At 40.7% G+C, this 20,551-nt stretch overlaps 1 protein-coding gene across 2 annotated transcripts in view; it reads right to left on the bottom strand.

The window, feature by feature from the left end:
* The window catches only part of ASAP2 (ArfGAP with SH3 domain, ankyrin repeat and PH domain 2), a 116,621-nt gene that overhangs the window by 71,669 nt on the left and 24,401 nt on the right, over positions 1-20,551 (bottom strand). For both annotated transcript variants that reach the window (XM_032214694.1, XM_032214693.1), the window contains exons 2-5: positions 14,994-15,066; positions 11,186-11,331; positions 7,139-7,213; positions 5,085-5,134 (exon numbers count right to left, since the gene is read on the bottom strand). In XM_032214694.1, the coding sequence (XP_032070585.1) occupies positions 5,085-5,134; positions 7,139-7,213; positions 11,186-11,331; positions 14,994-15,066 (344 nt within the window). The remainder of the gene's footprint in view (positions 1-5,084; positions 5,135-7,138; positions 7,214-11,185; positions 11,332-14,993; positions 15,067-20,551) is intronic.

Here is a 20,551-nt window from a genome sequence, read left to right as displayed (position 1 = left end):
TAGGTGACATCACTGATGATGTTATTTAGTGGGGTAATTAAATGTCTATTTAAAAAAAAACAAGCAAGCTCAGAGAGCATCAGGGTTAACATCAGTGCTGATGCCAAACTAAGAATTACTTGAGCTGTGAAACTTAGATGGAGAGGGCAATATTCATCCCTCTGTGATATGATAGTTGTGCAATCTTCCAAATATTAGAATCAAGGAGGATACTTCTGGACCAGCTCTTATAAGTAGTATGTTCTTTGGGAGGTGCCAAAAGGGACAATAGCATTGAAAAGAGTTGTTTTATCTGATCGTAAGGGAAAGAATGAAAATCAAATTAATATCTGTTGTTACCTAGAGATGCTGAGCTAAATTAGTAAAGGGAATTAATTGGTTCACTGCTTACTTGGATTAAAGAATTCAGAATGTATACAGCTGTAATACAAGCCCACAGGCAAGGAAACGAACACTAAAGGGATGTTTGGAAACAAATCTAATTTGTATCACAGAACTAAATGCTTTTCTTTGTCTCTAGAAATTGCTTGGGAAAAAATGGATGCACAAAAGTATGAAAGGCTATGCATCTTAAGGACTATTCAAACGAGAGATATAAACGAGATTGGGGAAAAAATGGATTGACTATATTCAAAATAAATATGGGTCTAGGAAATTTCAGATAGCTTATGATTAAGATCAGAAATGAAACAAATTGTTTAGAGTTAGCCTAGCAGGGAGGAGCTAAGCTCAATTCAAAGACGTTATTAATTTTCTACTTTCTCTTTAAGTATATTTTAAACTGTATTTGTTAAAAATTTATACCTTGTATTGGTTCTGGGAAGTCAGGGGGGGAAGGTTGGGGGGTTGGGGGGGACGGAGCGGAGTTTACTAAGTTGGAGGAGGGGTGTTTGGACTTTGAGGTATTATGATTGTACATGTATACTGCTATTTTTTTCTTTTTAATGTATATTGAAATGGAATTATAAATACCATCAACACAAAAAGGAGTTTGCTCTGAAGCTGAAATACACCAAGTGAATGAGAGGAAGAGGGGGAAGCAGAGGAGAGAAGAAAGATAGGAAGAGAGGGACAGGAGAGAGAGGGAAGATGAGGTGTATAAGGAGGAGTGGTAAGGGGAGAGAGGAGAAGGAGAAAGGAAGGGGAAGTAGAGGAGAAAATGATGGAGGGAGGAAAGGATGGAGAAAGGGGGAGGAGAGAGGGGGAAGAAAGTGTCGTATAAGATATAAATATGGTGTATGGAGAGCGGAAGAGCCAATAACTGGTTTTTTTTTCTTTTCTTTTTCTTTGGTAGCTGATGGTAAGATGAATTGATGTAATCACTTAATAATACAACATAATATTGACTATGTAATAGTATACATGTGATTATACATGTGTGCCGAGGTGGCGCAGTGGTTAAATGCAGCACTGCAGGGTACTTCAGTGTTTGACTCAGGCTATCTCCTCTGCCATGACAATATTCCTCTGTCATGACCCCTTCCTTCCAAAAACAGGTAGTCCTTGACTTAGGACCACAATTGAGCCCAATTTTTCAGTTGCTAAGTGAGACATATGTTAAGTGAGTTTGCCCCATTTTATGAGCTTTCTTGCCACAGTTGTTAAGTAAATCACTGGAGTTGTTGAGTTAGTAACGCAGTTGTTAAGTGAATTTGGCTTCTCCATTGGCTTTGCTGGTCAGAGGGTTGCAAAAGGGGGGAAATCACATGACGCCAGGACACTGTCATAAAGATGAGTTTTTAATTTTGATTACTGTGACCATTGTTAAGTGTGAAAAACTGATATAAGTAACTTTATCAGCACTATCATAACTTTGAACAGTCACTAAAAGACGGTTCTAAGTCAAGGACTAGCTGTATGCTATTATTAGCTATTAATGTTTAAGTATACTTGGTTACCACAATCAGGCTTTACCAGAAATAGTATAAAGCAGATAAAGCTGTCACATGTTCTATAGTGCTGACATAATACAAAATAAATCAACCATAGGCTAATTACTTCAGAGAACAGCTTCTTGCTCAAAAAAACGAGTGCACAGATTTATTTTCTATATTTTTTTGGTTTCTTCACTTCAGTCATTCAGAACATTTATATAGCCATCCATCCTCTAGCCAAATCTGCATGCCTCCCCTTCCAACAGGTGCCATGCTTATACAGGAAAAGTAGCAGTTTTGTTACCTAATATAGAGAGAGAAACAGGCATCCAGTATATTCATGCATGATAGATAGGTGTTCTGACCCCCTTCTTCGCTCGTTCACAAACGACAGCCAGACAGAACTTCAAAGGAAATATCTTTATCAGTCCCGGCTCAAGCTGGCTGCGAGCCCAAAAATAAACGTAGATAAAGTCTCTGGCAAAAAGTTACACAGCAAATGCAAAAACAAAAAGCTCTTACAGCAAACCAGGTTGACAGAAAGCAAATCACTTATCCAAGTGCCTCTTTGAATCACGAAACTGAACTCACGAACAAAGGAACGATGAACCACGAACGACGTTGACTTCTGCCACTAAGGCGTGGCACCATCCGTCTTTTAGATGACCCTAATGAGCAACAGCTGCTCATTATTCCTGCATCCCGACGCAACTCACAGCAAGCTTCTGCTGAGTCACAACAGATAGGTATATATTCTCATTAGCAATAGCAGTTCGACTTATATACCGCTTCATAGGGCTTTCAGCCCTCTCTAAGCGGTTTACAGAGTCCGCATATCGCCCCCAACAGTCTGGGTCCTCATTTCACCCACCTCAGAAGGATGGAAGGCTGAGTCAACCTTGAGCCAGTGAGATTACAACCGCTGAACTGCAGATAACAGTCAGCAGAAGTGGCCTGCAGTACTGCACCCCAACCACTGCGCCACCTCGGCTCTTACGAGTCATTATTCTGACTCTGGAGGGAAGGAGTAGATACTGGGAATAAGTGCTGTAAGCATGATTAATCTTCAGAATATTCAATAGTGTGATTAACTAGGTATTAAATTGTAGTAATCTCAATGGGATAAATATCTGGCTCATCAACAGCATGTTTATACAAACAGTCAGGATTTTGGTTTTAGTATCAAGTTGTCTCAGCTCCTTCAAAATATACCTTTTCAATTTTCAAGTGTTTTTTCAATTAAGGTATGCACCTTGTTTTTGGTAAGCATAATTGCACATTTAAGAGGCTACACTATACTGCAGGCAGCCCCGACCAGTGGCCCATGGCCACAGGAAGCCCCGACCAGCTAGTAATGTGGCTAGCGATGGGCTTCACATTTTGTTACCACTGGTTCGCCCCATGCATGCCGCTTGGTGCACACGCACCCGGCTTCAAAAATGGCTTTGCTCATGCGTGTGCCATCCACGCATACGCCCAACCTCAAAAACATGCTTAAATAGGACAGCATAGAGCTGGGGGGGGGGGTGGCCAGGCCCACTCACGATTTCCGTTACCGTTCAGGCGAACCGATCCAAACCAGCTGAATACTACCTCTAAACGTGGCTCCACAAGAGCACAAACTTTTAACTATGCGATTTTTATATACATTAACTACATTATTCTGCCACATTATTAAATCATATGTGGCTCAAGACAATTCCTCTTCTCTCGGTGAGATCCAGGCAAGCCAAAAGGTTGGACACCCATTGTCAGCACTCCTTCATTGAATAAGCAGGAAAGAAAACCACAAGACTCCATTGATAGAAATCAAGTGTACTTTTACTAATTATAAATGAATAGAAGTGTAGCAAAGCGAAGACTGATTATTTAGGCGCGAAAGCAAATGATATATAGAATAACCCATTCCCCACCCCTTGGCATCCCAGTTACAGTCCAATCATAATTCTCCCAAGTGTCAGGTGCGAGATAACTTCGAAAGGCATCACCAAGATGGAATGTCGGTGCCGTTGGCCTTGGCAGGAAACCTCCTCCGCATGCGCAGTAAGACAGGCAGCAGAAACTCTAGAATCTTCCTCCAGCACAATTAGTAGTCCCCTCCCAAATACCATGCCCCCCTCCCCGTTTCAATGGCAGCCGAAGCAGCAGCAAAGCAGAGGCTGACACCCATAATATAGTGCAAACATAAAATTTATATGCACTGAAAACGAAAACATTTGTGTGACTCGTTTTTATTGCAGTATTCATTTTATGGATCCAAATTCTCCATAGCTTTGAGGTAAGACTGGCTACTATACAGCTAACAATAGCAAATCAATCTCAGGCATCTGGACTGGGACTAAATAAGTAAAGGTGAAGTCTTTTTCAAAAAGGTGTATGAATCTTGGTGATTAAAGAGATACAAACAGGTTCCTGGGCAACGTAGAAGCAGGTTGTCATTGCTTTCTTCCAATTTCCCCAAGAACTATCCATCCAAGTGCTTCCTAGATCTTAACCAAGGCTAGATTATGTAGGCAGCAAATCTTGCATGGAACCAAAATATGGCACATGGTAATCTGTTGTGGCCCAGCAAAAGCTGTTGGAGCTGCCACCAGACTCTGACAGTGAGGGGCCCTATGAGTCGGCTCTGGAGAACCCTGGACAGGGTTCCGACTCCGAGCAGGGCGCAGAGAGGCTGGTTGGCCACCAGGAAGTGCCTGAGCCTTGGACTAGTGGGGAGGAGACAAGGGAGAGTGAGCCAGACGCCAGCAGTGAGTTGTTCCTGGATGCCCGGCACCGGAGAGCTAATAGGCATCAGGAACAGTTGCACAGTTACAGGAGGTAACTGCACTCAGCTGGTGGTCATTAGGCTCCTCTCCAGACTATAAAAGGACTGCTTGTGCACATGCCTCTTTTGCAGAAGTCAACGCAGGAATTAATGTTGGAGAACATGATTGTGAGCTTGGCAGGCTGGATTGCTGCCAGGGCTTATCTGTGCTGGATTGCTGCTCAAGCTTGTCTGTGCTGGTTTGCTGCCAAGGACCTGTCTGTCTGTTAATTAAATGCCGTAACTTATCTTTGGCTCGGAGTATGCTCTGGTGTGGAACAAGGGGGGTCAGAACAGTAATCCTATGTATTGAATCAACTCAATGACCCTTATTTTTGGATGAACAAGCACAGGAAGAGACCATGTATACAAATTTGCTATGCATCAAAAAAGGAAGTACATACACTTTGGTTTCGTAGTCTTTCCATGCTTTATCAAACGTCTTCTTCAAATCCTGCAGAAATGAGAAGAAAGCCACGTTATTCAGGCAAGTGACCAATTCCTGCTGACATTTTTTATTGTCCTTAATCACTTGGATGAAAAGCTGGCGAAGTAATCTTCGGAATCAATAGCCCAATTTTAATTGGCTTCTTTAGTTCGTCTCAAATTAAACTTTATACATTTGGAAATCCAAGTGCTGTATACTGGAAGAAGACTCAGTCCTAGAGCTGAGCAAAGCCTCCAGAGGGGGGGGAAAAAAACTTTGCAAAACATTTTTTTTGTGTGAGAGTAAACCCCTTCTCCTTGAAGTGTTAACTGAAACAGCTACTTCCTTCAAAAGGCTTGTACTGCTGTTCTGAAGGCTGCCTTGAATGTATCCACACAGCTATCATGCCTTTTTGCTGCACACCCTGATTACCCCTCGACCACCCTGGATAGTTTTCAAAACATTTGTGTGATCCTCCCAGATGCAGCAGCCTTATTACTTCGAGGAAGAAGAAAGTGTTCCCACTTTCAAACCTTTCTTTCAAATGTTTTGCACAGTCGAACTCATTACTCTCACATTTAACACTAATGTGAGTTTCTAGGTGCCTCAAGTCTTGTTAGAATTAAGCAGATATCTGTTCACGTGAAAAATGCCTCTTTGGTCCACACTAGAAGATTTTGCAACCCACCAAAAGATATACAGTGCATCCATTTAGACAGCAATCCGCTGGAATTAATAAATGGAGTGGTGTTCCTTTTGCCTTCCAATGAGTTGACCTTAACAATCAAAATGTAAGGCTGGAGGGTTCCACCACAAAACCGCGGTCGACTAAAGCACGTGTCACTAAAGCGCGGTGACAAAACCGCGCCGTCAAAACCGCGCGACAAGAGCTGTAACATAACCCTAAAAATAACCCTAAACCTAACCCTAACCCTTACCTTGTTAAATCGCGCTTCTGTCGGCGCGCCATTGTCGCGCGCTTTTGACATCGCGGTTTTAGCGCTGCGGTGTTGTCGGCGCGCTTTTGACTTTCGCGGTTATGTCGTGCCACGAGGCTGGAGGAGTGGTTTTGGTTGGATTTACATGTCACATCATACCAAAAGGACTACATAATGGTTTAGGTGTGATTGTATGAACCCAACCATTTTGTCATAAAAATTTAGTGTGAACTAAAATAAAATGATGTGGTAAGCTAATGAGAATTTTTTTCCTAATAGCATTCTTTACCTACATTTCTGATTTCAGTAGCAACACAGAATCTCCTGCCTATCTATCTGGCGTCTCTCCGAGTCACAGCCCCTCTTGCTGTCTAATGTAAAAATTAAAGTAATCCCTGACTTGACAGTGGGTGTGACTGCATTGTACAATAGCCCTAACTTAGCACCCATCAGGCATATGGCGTTTATTTATGGGTGCTGTACCATAGCATATTAGAAACCAAAGCCAGCCATGGTTTGCTAGTCAACCTCTACATCAGCTAGTATCCCAGCCAGTAGCTCACTTAGGTAATTTTTTTTTGGCCTTTTTAAATGTTTCCTTAAAGCATAATCCAAATGGAGTCATAAGACACTGCACACATGTTGAGGAAAAACTGAACTCCCACCCTTTCATGGCATCCTTATTTCAATATTTTTGGATCCGGAACGAAAGTGAAGAAATATCTCCAGCTTCCCATTTCTATGACTAGAGGGTAAATCACTACTGCCACCCCTCAGTGAATAAACGAACAAGTATAATGTTTATGACCCATTCATTTAATTGGGTTCTCTCTGTTTTTAAAGTTTGTGTGGAGAACAGATGTGTTAGGTCATATTTATGCAGAAATTCGAAAGGCTCCATAAACTTTTAAACACCACTGTACATTAATCCAAAATAAAATCACTGCATCCAAGATGAAAAATTATCCGTCCAGAAGGACAGGGCAGCCGGATATGCTAGCACAGAAATATCTTTTTCTCTAGTACAAATCGTAACACGGGCTTTTGCTAATAATTAAATAACAACTTTTAAAAATAGAAATACACAACATACCCCTTTTACGCCTTTTAGATCTCCCTTGAGCAAACTGTCCAGTGGAAACGTGATTATATTGTTCATGTTCTGGATCTGTAATACACAAAAAATGTTGTCACCTACAAAGCATTTAAATATTTCTAAACGAATTCCTAGTAGACTTTCCAAGAAAGAGATGCAAGATACCCATTTGTGCAGAGCGGGAAAAGGATAATGAAGAGTGCATTTCCCACATTTTTGTTGGATTTAGGAATGGTGACGCCTCGGAGTAGTAGGGCCTTCTCTGTTGCCGCTCCGGCCCTATGGAATGAGCTACCCCCAGAGATCCGGACCCTACCCACTCTCATGGCCTTCCGAAAAGCTATCAAAACCTGGCTATTCCGGCAGGCCTGGGGCTGTTGACCTCGGGATTGAGGTCCAGCCCCGCTTAGATTGGGTGCATGTTGTGTTTCTTTTAAATTCGTTGTGACAGAAGCGCGCTGTAAAACTAAACGTAACGCTAACCCTAACCCTAAACGTAACGCTAACCCTAACCCTAAACGTAACGCTAACCCTAACCCTAAACGTAACGCTAACCCTAACCCTAAACGTAACGCTAAACCTAACCCTAAACCTAACCCTAAACCTAACCCTTACCTTAAGTTAAATCAGCTTTCTGTCGCCGCGCTGTTGTCAGCGCGTTGATGACGTCGCGGTTTTAGCGACACGGTTTTGTTGGCGCGCTTTTGTCGTGCGCACTTTTGACGGGTCACGCAACCCGTGGCCTCCTTGTGATCAAAACTCAAGACACTTGGCAACGGATTCATATTTATGACGGTTGCATATTCTTGGGGTCATGTGATCCCCTTTTGCGACATATTGGCAACCAAGTCAATGGGGAACTCAGATTCCCTTAACGACCGTGTTACTAATTTAACAACTGAAGCGATTCACTTAACAACTGTGGCAAGAAAGGCCGTAAAATGAGACAAAATTCACTTAAAATTATTTCACTTAGCAACAGAAAATTTGGGCCCAATTGTGGTCATAAGTCGAGGATTACCCTAATATCTGCATACAAGCTATCCACTCAATGTTGGAGGATCTTCCAGATTAATATGAAGAAACCATAGCAAGTATGAACAAAGGAAAGCTGACAGGTAAATAGCATTAAGTTGATGTTTCTTATACCTTGAAATAATCTGAAGCCATCGTCATATACATCTTCAATAGCTGGAGGCCGTTAATATTACTGTTACCAAATGTCAGATAAACTAACAGAGGATTTGGCAAGAAAAAACAGCGTGAATTGCCAAGGACCATGTTAACTTACTATTTTTGAAAGATACCAAATAAAGCAGTGCAAAGGTCTTTTTTATTACAAAGGAAATGAGAAATGAGATCCCAAGGTGCAAAAGGAAAAGTTAAATATCACCTCGTGTGAAAAAAATAGTGCATCTGTTTGACTTTATACATAAACCCACCTGTATTTAAATTATATTTTCGTGCACAGACTCTAAAACAGAACAAGAGTTAAGAAACATGGTAAAAGTATTTAAACAATAAAGCCTGTATTACAATTTCTAAAACAATGAAAGCGAAGTCTTATTTGTTTTTCAAGTTGCACAATTGCAGAATCTGTTTAACAGTTTTGTAACTTTAATAATACCACACTCCTCATTAGTAAGACTTACTCTAAGGCTACATTTGTTTACTGTCAATCCTAATTATTATATAAAATAAAAGGCAACCGGGGATAGAAAAAGATACTTGCAAATATAGGATACTGAAATATACCTTTACAACAATCCATGTCATAATTTAACTTGGAAAGTATAATATGCCTTTAAATAATATCATATATACTCTCACATAAGGCCATGCACAGATAACCAGATCCTCATATTTTTAACCAAAATACCATGAAAAATACGTCACCAGCACATAACCCTTGAAATGTTCATATTGTTTAATTTTGGTACCTAAAATTCCTGGCTTATCTGTGAGTATATATAGTAAATATTTAAAACTAGGCTAACCTTACACAAAGAGCAAAGTACAAATTCATAAATTGTGTCCTTTCCCCCCCCCCTGCAGCTGCTGAATGCAGGTTTAATACAGCGAGTGGAATGATCTAACTGAAAGAATGTTCGGGATGACATTATCTAGGTCAAGTGGTGTTTAATCCACAGCAGTTCTTATATTAATGCTTTTTTTTTTATTTGCTACTCCAATAATCTGATTATAAGCCAACCGCTTATGATTTATATTTAGATTCTAGATATTTACATATTTGAACTAAGTGTTCAGGATAGAATATCTTTGCTAATGTTTTACCCCAGTGCTTTAATGGGGCAGCGATGTTAGGCTACCGTTGTTTCCCCGAAAATAAGACAGGGTCCTATTTTCTTTTGACCCACGAAATAAACTTATTTTTGAGGTCTTCTTATTTTTGAGGTGCAGGAGGTAGCAAGCATGGTCACCTCGTGGTTGCTGCTGTGTTGTGCGTCTCCGGGCCTGACACTCTTTTTGCAGTGGCCATTAGCATGGCAGAAGGAGTGCGGTGGCTAGGGTTGTGGAAGCGGCCGTTAGATAAGGGTGTGTGGGGTGCATCCCCTTTCTTTCTTTCTCCTCCTCCGGTCTTGCCTTATCTCGTGTTGTATGCGTGGCAACCAACTAGAGGAAATGGCGGGGACCAATTGCGCATACGTTTAAATATTTTCGGGGAGGGCTTATTTTAGCCCATGGGCTCAAAAGCCCAATTGGGCTTATTATCCAGGGGGGGGGTCTTATTTTCAGGGAAACAGGGTACCACTATAAGCAGTTCACCATAATTTAATCATAATCAGATATTACAGGGAAAGGTGTTTTTCAGCCATGAAACAGTTTAGAAAGTAATAGCAATAGCAATAGCAGTTAGACTTATATACCGCTTCATAGGGCTTTCAGCCCTCTCTAAGCGGTTTACAAAGTCAGCATATCGCCCCCAACAATCCGGGTCCTCATTTCACCCACCTCGGAAGGATGGAAGGCTGAGTCAACCTTGAGCCGGTGAGATTTGAACCGCCGAACTGCAGATAGCAGTCAGCTGAAGTGGCCTGAAGTACTGCACCCTAACCACTGCGCCACCTCGGCTCTATATAATATATAGCAATACTGGAAAAAATGTTCCTATTTATCAGACACTAGCTATTATTTGATAAAATATGAAATAAAGTATTACTTAACGGCTACAATAATGGGAAGAGTTGACAGCTTTCCAAGAGCATACCCAAAGCCTTTTTGAGGTATCCCCTTCCGCAAACACAATCAACATTATCCCATGATGCTCTGCCGGATGAGATGGATTGTGTCTCTGAAGGGGAAAGTGGTACGATGGACCTCAGTGAAACTGCAGAAACCAGGAAGGAAGAAACACATTCCAATACGTGGGTATGAGGGAGACAAGAGACAACACAGCTGGATCAGAGTCAGAGATTTAGGATGGCCACTCTCGCAGTGTGTATCCAATAGGGTTAGAGTGGTATAGCTTTAGTCTGTCAAGATTCTGTCTATATGGTGTGAGCAAATAAAGAATTGAATTTGGGTTGGTTCTATGTCGTTTTTCGGCTGGGGCCCGTCAGGTCAAAATAGGTAGTCTCCTCTTCACTGGATTCCCAACTCCCACGCCAAAGCCTCCCCCACCCCTTTAAAAAAAATCAAATAATGTTATAAAGCTTTAGAAAGAATCCAATTATAAAACGTTTTAAATCCTTCCTTGAGAGCTAGATAACAAAGTTGTCCTAGGCAATCATTTACAATATACATTGGGCGCGCACACAAGCGATTCTCCCACAGTATCTGATTTCAACTCTAAACAGACACAATTTAAATCTCTGTTAGGTAAGCCTCAGAAACGGGTATTCAGTCCTTTTTCCTCCCCAGAGAACAGCTTAGTGTCTATAAAAGATGTGGCTTTATAGGCGATCAAGTCTTTATATTTAGTAGTTAGTAATTTTTATATTTAGCAGATACATATTTTAGATTAAACTTAAAGCTACACAGTACAATTTCAATTCTGTAGTACATACTTCCATGATTTCTTACCAGGTTTTTGAAGAGTGCTGTCAATTCCTTTGTAAATACAGCAAATTTTAAAAATGCTGTTCCTAAATCTGGATCATCCCTACAGACGCAGTTGCCTCCAAATTTCTCCAAAGCTTGAGTGTACTGTTCTTCATTTTCCACATGCGCTTCAAAGAGAACAAACAGTATGCCAATTCCAGTAATTATCAACAAGTCCTCCATGGATTTAAAAAGTGCAAGTATTTTACAAGTACATTTGAATACATTGATTTAAATTCAAGTGTTTTTATAGTTCTAAATTTCAAAACAATATGATAGTCCATGGTGGGATAGTCCAACAGGTTTCTTTAAAAAAAATATTAAACATTAAATGGAATTATAAATACCATCAACACAAAAGGGAGTCTGCTCAGAAGCTGAAATACACCAAGGGAATTTAGAGGAAGAGTGGGAAGCAGAGGAGAGAAGAAAGATAGGAAGAGAGGGATAGGAGAGAGGGTGAAGGGGGAAGACGAGGTGTATAAGGAGGAGTGGTAAGGGGAGAGAGGAGAAGGAGAAAGGAAGGGGAAGTAGAGTAGAAAATGATGGAGGGAAGAAAGGATGTAGAAAGGGGGAGGAGAGAGGGGGAAGAAAGTAGCAATAGCAATAGTTAGACTTATATACCGCTTCATAGGGCATTCAGCCCTCTCTAATCGGTTTACAGAGTCAGCATATTGCCCCCAACAACAATCCGGGTCCTCATTTCACCCACCTCGGAGGGATGGAAGGCTGAGTCAACCTTGAGCCGGTGAGATTTGAACCGCCGAACTGCAGAACTGCAGTCAGCTGAAGTAGCCTGCAGTGTTGCATTTAACCACTGCGTCACCTCGGCTCTGTGTCGTATAAGGTATAAATATGGTGTATGGAGAGCAGAAGAGCCAATAACTGGGGTTTTTTTCTCTCTTTGGTAGTTAATGGTAAGATGAATTGATGTAATTACTTAATAATACAACATGATATTGACTATGTAATAGTATACATGTGATTATATGCTATGAAAATGGAAAATAAACAAAAAATTTCTAGGAAAAAAATATATTAAACTTCTGAATAAAGAAAAGCAAGAGCATGAAATTGTTATACTAGTACAGAAATCGGAAATAGATTCCAGCTGAATAACTACAAGAGAAAAGATCCAGTCCAAATAAAAGTGATGGTTAAATCATCATTGTCATCAATACCACAGTCTCTAAATTTATCTGACATTTAATAAATGAAGCCTGGTCTGTTTAAATTAAACTGCTTCTCCGTAACTGTTATTTGCAGTAGCTCATCAGAATGGTGCTCCATGCAGATCAACAAGCATATTACTGAGAACCATATACAAAGGCTATTTTCAAATCAAAGAAAAATTGAGGTCCCATGTTGATGACATGGTTTACTTTGACCATAGTTGGTTACCTAAGCTACAATAGTTGGCTTTTCATAAATTAACACAAAGTTGGTGACAAAGAAATGGGAATCTGTTCTTGTGAACACAAGCTAAATACGTAGTCTAGAGTACACTAATTAATTTCAAATTCATGCATGGGCCTCTCCATTCATTTACCAATGCAGCTTTAAAAAGATGAGGAATTTCATTTTCTATCAACCATAGTTTATTGATTTACCTAACCAGGCCTACAGGTTGGCGTGACCCGTCAAAAGGGAGAACGACGAAACCGCGCCCGACTAAACTGTGTCGCTGACATCATCAACGCGGCGACAACAGCGAGCGCGGAGAAAGAAGGGCGTTTTAAATAGCGCGTTGAAAGAAAGCCGATTCAACTTAAGGTAAGGGTTAGGTTTAGGGTTAGGTTAAGGGTTAGGTTAAGGGTTAGGTTTAGGGTTAGGTTAAGGGTTAGGTTAAGGGTTAGGGTTAGGTTAAGGGTTAGGATTAGGTTTAGGGTTAGGTTAAGTGTTAGGTTTAGGGTTAGGTTAAGTGTTAGGTTTAGGGTTAGGATTAGGTTTAGGGGGGTTAGGGTTAGGTTTAGGGGTTAAATTTAGGTTTAGGGTTTACAGCGTGCTTCTGTCTCCACGCTGTTGTCGCCCTGTTGATGACGTCAGCGACGCGGTTTAGTCGGCCGTGGTTTAGTCCTTCGCCCTTTTGTCGGTGAACCCCAGGTTGGATATGGCCTCTGCAGGCCATGCCCACCCCGGCCCTCAAAGGCAAAAAATATCCTGCTACGTCACAATATGGCCCACAATGCAATTGGGTTTGACACACCTGTCCTAAACCATAAAAATGTAAAAACACCTTAATTATGTTTCACAGAAGGAAAGACAATTGATGACCCTCCAAATGTTGCTATTAGACTATAATTCCCATTATCCCAGACACCTGGCTGGGCTTATGGGGCTAATGGAAACTGAAATTTGTTAACACCGAGGCCACTAATTCAGTGATTAAGAGCAGCAGACTGATTCTTGCTTATTCCCTAAATAACAATATCTTATCTAGTTTCATTCATAACTTTGATTCTTGACATGTTGTGTATGGGAAAGAAATGTTTTGTGCAGCTTTTCTCAAACCAAGTACAAATTTGTGTACAGTATCAGTATATAACAAAACGTCAAGTAATAGCAGCATGTTAAAATGTTTACACATTTCTTAATTACTGTGTAGAAGCTAGACAGTATAATGTGTCACATACATGCTTAAAAAGTTACGCCTTTGCGTAATTTCTGAGTCCTGGTGCATACATTTATTATTGTTATTATTCGAAGTTTCTTTCCCGTGTGGCTGTATTGTGATTGGTGGTGAATATTTATTATTTGGATTTATTTTTTTTACTCTTCATGAGTTGTGTGTATTCACAAACACATCTTAGTAACACTATAAACAATGCAGAGGTGGGTTCCTACCAGTTCGCACCTGTTCGTTAGAACCGGTTCGTCAAATCTACCGAACCGGTTAGAAGAGGTTCCACCAGTGGACCCGGAAAGCAGGCCACACCTACAGAAGAGGTTCCAAAATTCTTTGAAACCCACCACTGGTCCTTGGATATGATTATTCTACACTATCAAGCTCATAGTTATAAAACTCAGGGCCTCTGTGAAAGGTGAGGATGACTACTGCGTTTGTGGTGCAATCAGAACATTGCGTGTATTGAAGTTGTTTTAACGCAAACCAAAGATGCCTTTTCAAAAACAAGTTTACATCCTATTCTAATGCATGCCAGTGCTGTGTGGGAGGTAATTGAAGGTGGTTCTGACAAGTGTCGTCAGCATCTTCATATCCAGTCACATGGGCGGCAAGCCACTCCCATCCGGTCACATGGGTGGCAAGCCACTCCCACAAAGGAGGCCACACCCACAGAGTAGGTTCGAACAATTTTTGAAACCCACCACTGAAACAATGGCTAGTCAAAAAACAGAAGGGAAGATCTCATTGCAGGGAAAGAGGGGGAAGTCTGCTTATGAACCACAGTGATCACCTAATAAGGATGAGGAGGCAGTCCTGCCTTTGAATAAAACAGTCCAGCGTTGCTTCTCTTTTGCCTATCAATATGAATTATAGTAGTTTCACCTTACTACTAAAGCTAAAATCACTCTTAAAAATCTGTCCAACCATATTTTCAATTTTTGACTCAAAAGGGGAAAAGAAGCTTTTGTTAAATGTAACTTACATCAGTTAACATTTAACAACAAAAAATCATTATCACCAGGAAGGTAGAAGGGTCAAATATTCTTTTGTGGATTATCATGGACTTGAATCTGCATCGCTCAATGAATATTTGACAATCATTGAATATTGCAACGTGTATTTTAGAAATATAGGCCAGCAATAAAACAACGCGTACATACGTACCCAAACCAGAAACATTTATGGCTTTTACAGATTTTTTCATCTTATAAAGAACAGTTCGGTCAACATCCAGGGCCTAAAAATGAAAGCAATAAAAAAAGAAGTTAGGTAATATTTAATAACTATATGAGCTCAACAGCGGAGCAAGCAATATACCAAGTCCATGCTACTTGACAACTGTAAAATGCGACATGTAGTTTTTAATATAAATTATTCTATTGTTTTTATTCCCTTCAGAAGAAAATGAAGTAGCAACCTCCATGTCTTTACCCGCCAAAGAATTTTCTTTCCATTCAGTTGTGCCCAATACTCAGAGACTACCTGAAGATTTTTCAGGAGGGATTTGCCATTGACTCCTTCCTAAGCCCAAGGTCACCCAATTGGCTGCGTACACCTCAGGTGGGACTAAACTCACGGTCTCTCAATTTCTAGCCTGACGCCTTAATCATCATTACACCAAAGTGACTCTCACAAAGGTTCGAGGTTCATTTTATTTATATGCCGCCCTACTCCCAGCGGGACCCAGGGCGGCACACAAACCCAAGGAGGGGAAGGGAAACACAAAAACTACAACAAAAAGTACAGGGCATTTAAAACCACCAACAGCCGTACGGTTCGAGAGGGGAAGGGAACTCATCGACCCCAGGCCTGACGACACAGCCAGGTTTTAACGGCTTTTCGGAAGGCCTGGAGAGAGGTGAGGGTCCGAATCTCTGCGGGGAGCTCGTTCCAAAGGGCCAGAGACGCCACAGAGAAGGCCCTCCCCCGGGTAGTGGCCAGATGACATTGACTAGTAGACGGAACCCGGAGGAGGCCTAATCTGTGTGATCTAATGGGTCTTTGGGAGGTAATTGGAAGCAGGCGGTCTCTCAAGTACCCAGGTCAACTGTTCAAGTACAAAGAAAATACCTGACTGTTAATATTAGCTTATTGTCAATTATTTAATTCATATTTATTTATTTAATTCACCTTTAAAGCCCTACATGGCCTAGGACCCGGGTATGTGCGAGACCGTCTTCTGCCATATACCTCCCTCAGACCAATAAGATCGCACAGAATGGGCCTTCTCCGGGTGCCGTCAGCGGGACAATGCCGGCTGGCGACGCCCTGGAAGTAGGGCCTTCTCTGTTGCTTCTCCGGCCCTGTGGAATGAGTTGCCCCAGTGAGATCCGGGCCCTACCCACTCTCATGGCCTTTCGCAAAGCCATTAAAACCTGGCTTTTCCGGCAGGCTTGGGGCTGTTGACCCCTTAATTGAGGTCCAGCCCCCTCCTGATTGGGTGTTCGTTGTGTTCCCTTTTTAAGTTTGTTGTGTCCAATTGTTCTTAATAATTCTTTTTAATTTTTTTCATTTCTGTAAGCCGCCCGGAGTCCTCCGGGATTGGGCGGCATAGAAATTTAATAAATGAAATGAAATTTATATATATGAATGACTTAGAATTGAGATTTTTAACAAAACGTGGGCTCCCACGCTGATGACAAAGAATATTAAGTCACTGTTTTAAGAGCAACCCTAATGACCGTGTTCCATGTATTGTGGAGATTTTTTTTTTTAATTAGCACACCTGACTATCTTAATTTGTTGTCTGCTGTGTTCCAAGTAGCTCGAGGCAGCTTTCACCAATGCAGGGTTTTTCCACTAATGACATCAAAATGATACTCACAAGCTTCCAAGACATCTTAAATGTCCTCTTGAAGAAATTATATGATACCAGTACTATAATGATCATGCCCCCACGCATGAATAGTAAAATACAACAAGCTCACATTAGGTACAGAGGAGAAAAACATTGCAAGAAGCCATTTGAAATAGGGGGAAATCATGCGTACCTTCCAGAAAACTGACATGCTAAATAAATAATGCGCAATGTATTAAAAATACTACATTCACAGCAGACTACAAACAATGACAGTACAGAGTACACAAAATGCATTGTGGTCAAGGAAGATATAAGAATATATCAGTAGCCTTAGGTAGCTTAGAATGCCCAGGTGGCATTCGGTTTTATTTCGAATTTAAAGTAATTTCTGTAGAAATCAACTTGCTTATTAAACTGGGGAAAAATCCTACCAGTGAACTACCCCAAAACAATATTTTGCATGACTTCCCTTCTTTAGTTATCAGAAATCACATCTCAAAAACTATAACTTAGCAAGAATATACCTGTATCATTTAAAACATTTTTTAAAAATAGTGAAACATACACTCCAACATTACAAAACTCAAAATATTGCAGGAAACTATTCTTAGCACCGAACATGGCACAATAATTTAATATTCAATATAAAGCAATATATCAATGTTATTCTCAACATTTATCCATGTTAACATTAACAAGATTTTGCGTCACACAGTCACAAATGATAATAACTACACGTTTTTTGGTTTTTTTTTAACCCAGAATGTGGTAAGCATTTTAAATGATGCCCAAGCGCTGCTGGTTACGTTATGCTATTTCAGTATCTTGAGTAATTATTCATTACAAAACAAGATGCAAGAAACAAAAGCAATAAAATAACAAAATCCTGGAGTTTTCAACAAAGCCATCATGGCTGCTTTGTAAAAATCATGTCTTATTTTTGGGGGGTGTCTTTTTTTAGACATTTCTCTTAATATATATATTTAAAATAATAGTTTCAGCGGAATTCTTTGTTGTGATGCCATTAAGGTAATTGAGTGGCTAATAAAACCAGCTTTTACATGGTTTAATAGGCTTCTGTCTTTGCCTTTTTTCTGCTCTTGTGTGAAAAGCCCTCTCCCCTTTTAAAGCTTCCTAGGGCCCTTTTTCTATTAGTTCCCAAAAAAAGCGCATGCATTTGTCTCAAGCTTAATTCTGCAACCAAACGAATATTTTAGCATAGTCATATACAGATTCTAAAGTGCTTTCAGATTAACGATCTTCATATTTCACTGTCTATTGTTTTCGATCAAGTGTCAATGAGAAATAGAATGTCGGAAGTCATTTTATATTCTGGCACTAATCTCTTGCCCACCAATAATGTGCTTTTTAATAAGGTTCTTCTCCTGATTTGGAAAGAAGGCGAAATAGCATTGTTTCGTACATGGGTGTATTTTTTAAAAAAAAATAAATACCTAAATGTCACATCAATCTTTACTATACGATACAGCTCCTCTGTTTTAAGCAGGTCTATGCGTATTTATTTTTATATAATTATTATTATATGCAGGCCTATCACTACAGCACTTTTAAACTAACTAAGGCAGCATTTCGATTCTGTATCAATAATACTTTAATATCCTTCCTTTAATACAAAAAACTACTTTAAACTCATTTTTAGTTTAATTTATTAAACAGATGAGCAGAATGGCTGCAGAAACTAAAAACTGCAGGTATTGTCCAGCCTACTGAATTTAGAAACACTTATTTTCACTCAGACTAACTATCATTCTGTTTAATGTTACCATTCTAGACTACAAGTAAAAGGTACAGCTAATCTTATTTACATTAGGAAGTCAAGTCCAGCATAGATCAACATGTTCTGACATACATACTAGGTTCTAATACAACATTTGATTCTACATAAATTGACAGGCTACATGAACTACAGCAGATAAATAACATGATGTGATGGGCGGCAAACACATGTAATAGTAATAATACATAAATAATAAATATTTAAAGCTGTTCACTTAACTAACTTTAGAAAAGCTCAAGATCTTTAGATTGAATATTACCTGTAATTGCAAACAATGACAATGTAGTGTTAATCAATAATCAACAAGTTTTTTTAAAAAAAATCTTAAGTTGCAGCTTTTAACCAATTCCAGCACCCAAATTCAAACCAAGTTACATGCTAACGATATAATGCGATCTTACCCACTATGAGCTCACAGATCTGTAAGAATATACCATGCACCTTTACCATACCACACAGTTAGCATCCCATTTTCCCAGAAACGTGGGAATGGAGAAATCTAATTAGAAGAGCATTAAGACACATCCAATCCAGTTACATTGGTGTTGTGGCCCAGCAGGAGCCGTTGGAGCTGCCACCAGACTCCGATAGCGAGGGGCCCTCTGAGTCGGCTCTGGAGGACCCTGGACAGGGTTCTGACTCCAAGCAGGGCACAGAGAGGCTGGTTGGCCACCAGGAGGCACTTGAGCCTTGGACCAGTAGGGAGGAGACAAGGGAGAGTGAGATGGAAGCCAGTAGTGAGTTGTTCCTCGATGCACGCCATCGAAGAGCTACTAGGCGTAAGGAACAATTACACAATTACAGGAGGTGACGGTACTTAGCTGATGGTCATTAGGCTCCTCTCCAGACTATAAAAAGCTACTGGTGCACACGGCTCTCTTTGCAGAAGTCAACATAGGATTGAATGTCAGAGGACATTACTGTGAGCTTGGCAGGCTGGATTGCTGCCAAGCCTTATCTGTGTTTATTGCTGCCTGAGTTTGTCTGAGTTGCTGCCAAGGTCCTTATCTGTTTGTTCTACTTGGCTTTCAGCCACCGAGGTCGTGGTGTCTTGCTATTAAAGTACATTCTAGTTAAGCTCTTGTCTCGGCATTTGTTACTGGACGGAGGAGGGGGTCGGAACACATTGGTATCTTGAAAACGCATTGTAATCATAAAAAGTACATGCGACTGAGAAAATACAATTTTCCAGAGTGTTAAAAGTCTTTAGTATAAATATGGTAGCCTAGAAACAGTAACAGAGAAGGACTGAACATGTTTAAAAATGCACCACAGGTACTGGGGGTCATAAATAGGATGTAAATAAAAGCCTATATGCCGCCCAATCCCGAAGGACTCCGGGCGGCTTACAAAAAAAAGAGAGAAAAAAAGAGAGAAAAAAGACAGTTTAAAATCACAACACCACATACATTCATTCTAATCGGGGCTGGACCTCAACAATGAGGTCAACAGCCCCAGGCCTGTCGGAACAGCCAGGTTTTTACAGCTTTCCTGAAGGCCATGAGAGTGGGCAAGGTCCGGATCTCTGGGGGTAGCTCATTCCAAAGGGTCGGAGCAGCCACAGAGAAGGCTCTCCTCCGGGGGCCCGCCAGCCGACACTGTCTGGCTGACGGCTTCCGAAGGAGGCCCAATCTGTGGGATCTTACTGGCCGCTGGGAGGTATGTGGCAGTAGGCGGTCACGAAGGTACGCTGGCCCTAAGCCATGTAGGGCTTTAAAGGTAATAACCAACACCTTGAATTGCGTCCGGAGACCAATAGGTAGCCAGTGCAGCTCGCGGAGGACAGGTGTAACGTGGGTGTACCTTGGTGCACCCAATATCGCTCACGCGGCCGCATTCTGGACTAGCTACAGTCTCCAAACTCTTTTCAAGGGTAGCCCCATGTAGAGCAATGGGATGGAATATAGTCAGCTACAAGTAGTTCTTGTTTTAAGACCATTCATTTAATGGCTATTTAAAGTTTCAATGTTATTGAAAAAATGGCTTAGGACTGAGCTTTAATTCGTCCACGTTTTTACATTTCTTAGATAAATACAAATTTACTACACTAGTGAATCACAGGATGGATCGCCTGAAGAAATATAGTTTATTTCTTCGTTGCATCTCTCCTGTCACACAAACCAC

This window comes from Thamnophis elegans, chromosome 3, assembly GCF_009769535.1.
Source record: "Thamnophis elegans isolate rThaEle1 chromosome 3, rThaEle1.pri, whole genome shotgun sequence".
NCBI lineage: Eukaryota > Metazoa > Chordata > Lepidosauria > Squamata > Colubridae > Thamnophis > Thamnophis elegans.
Note: the sequence above shows the minus strand (reverse complement) of the source record. Positions and strands in the feature narration are given on the sequence as shown.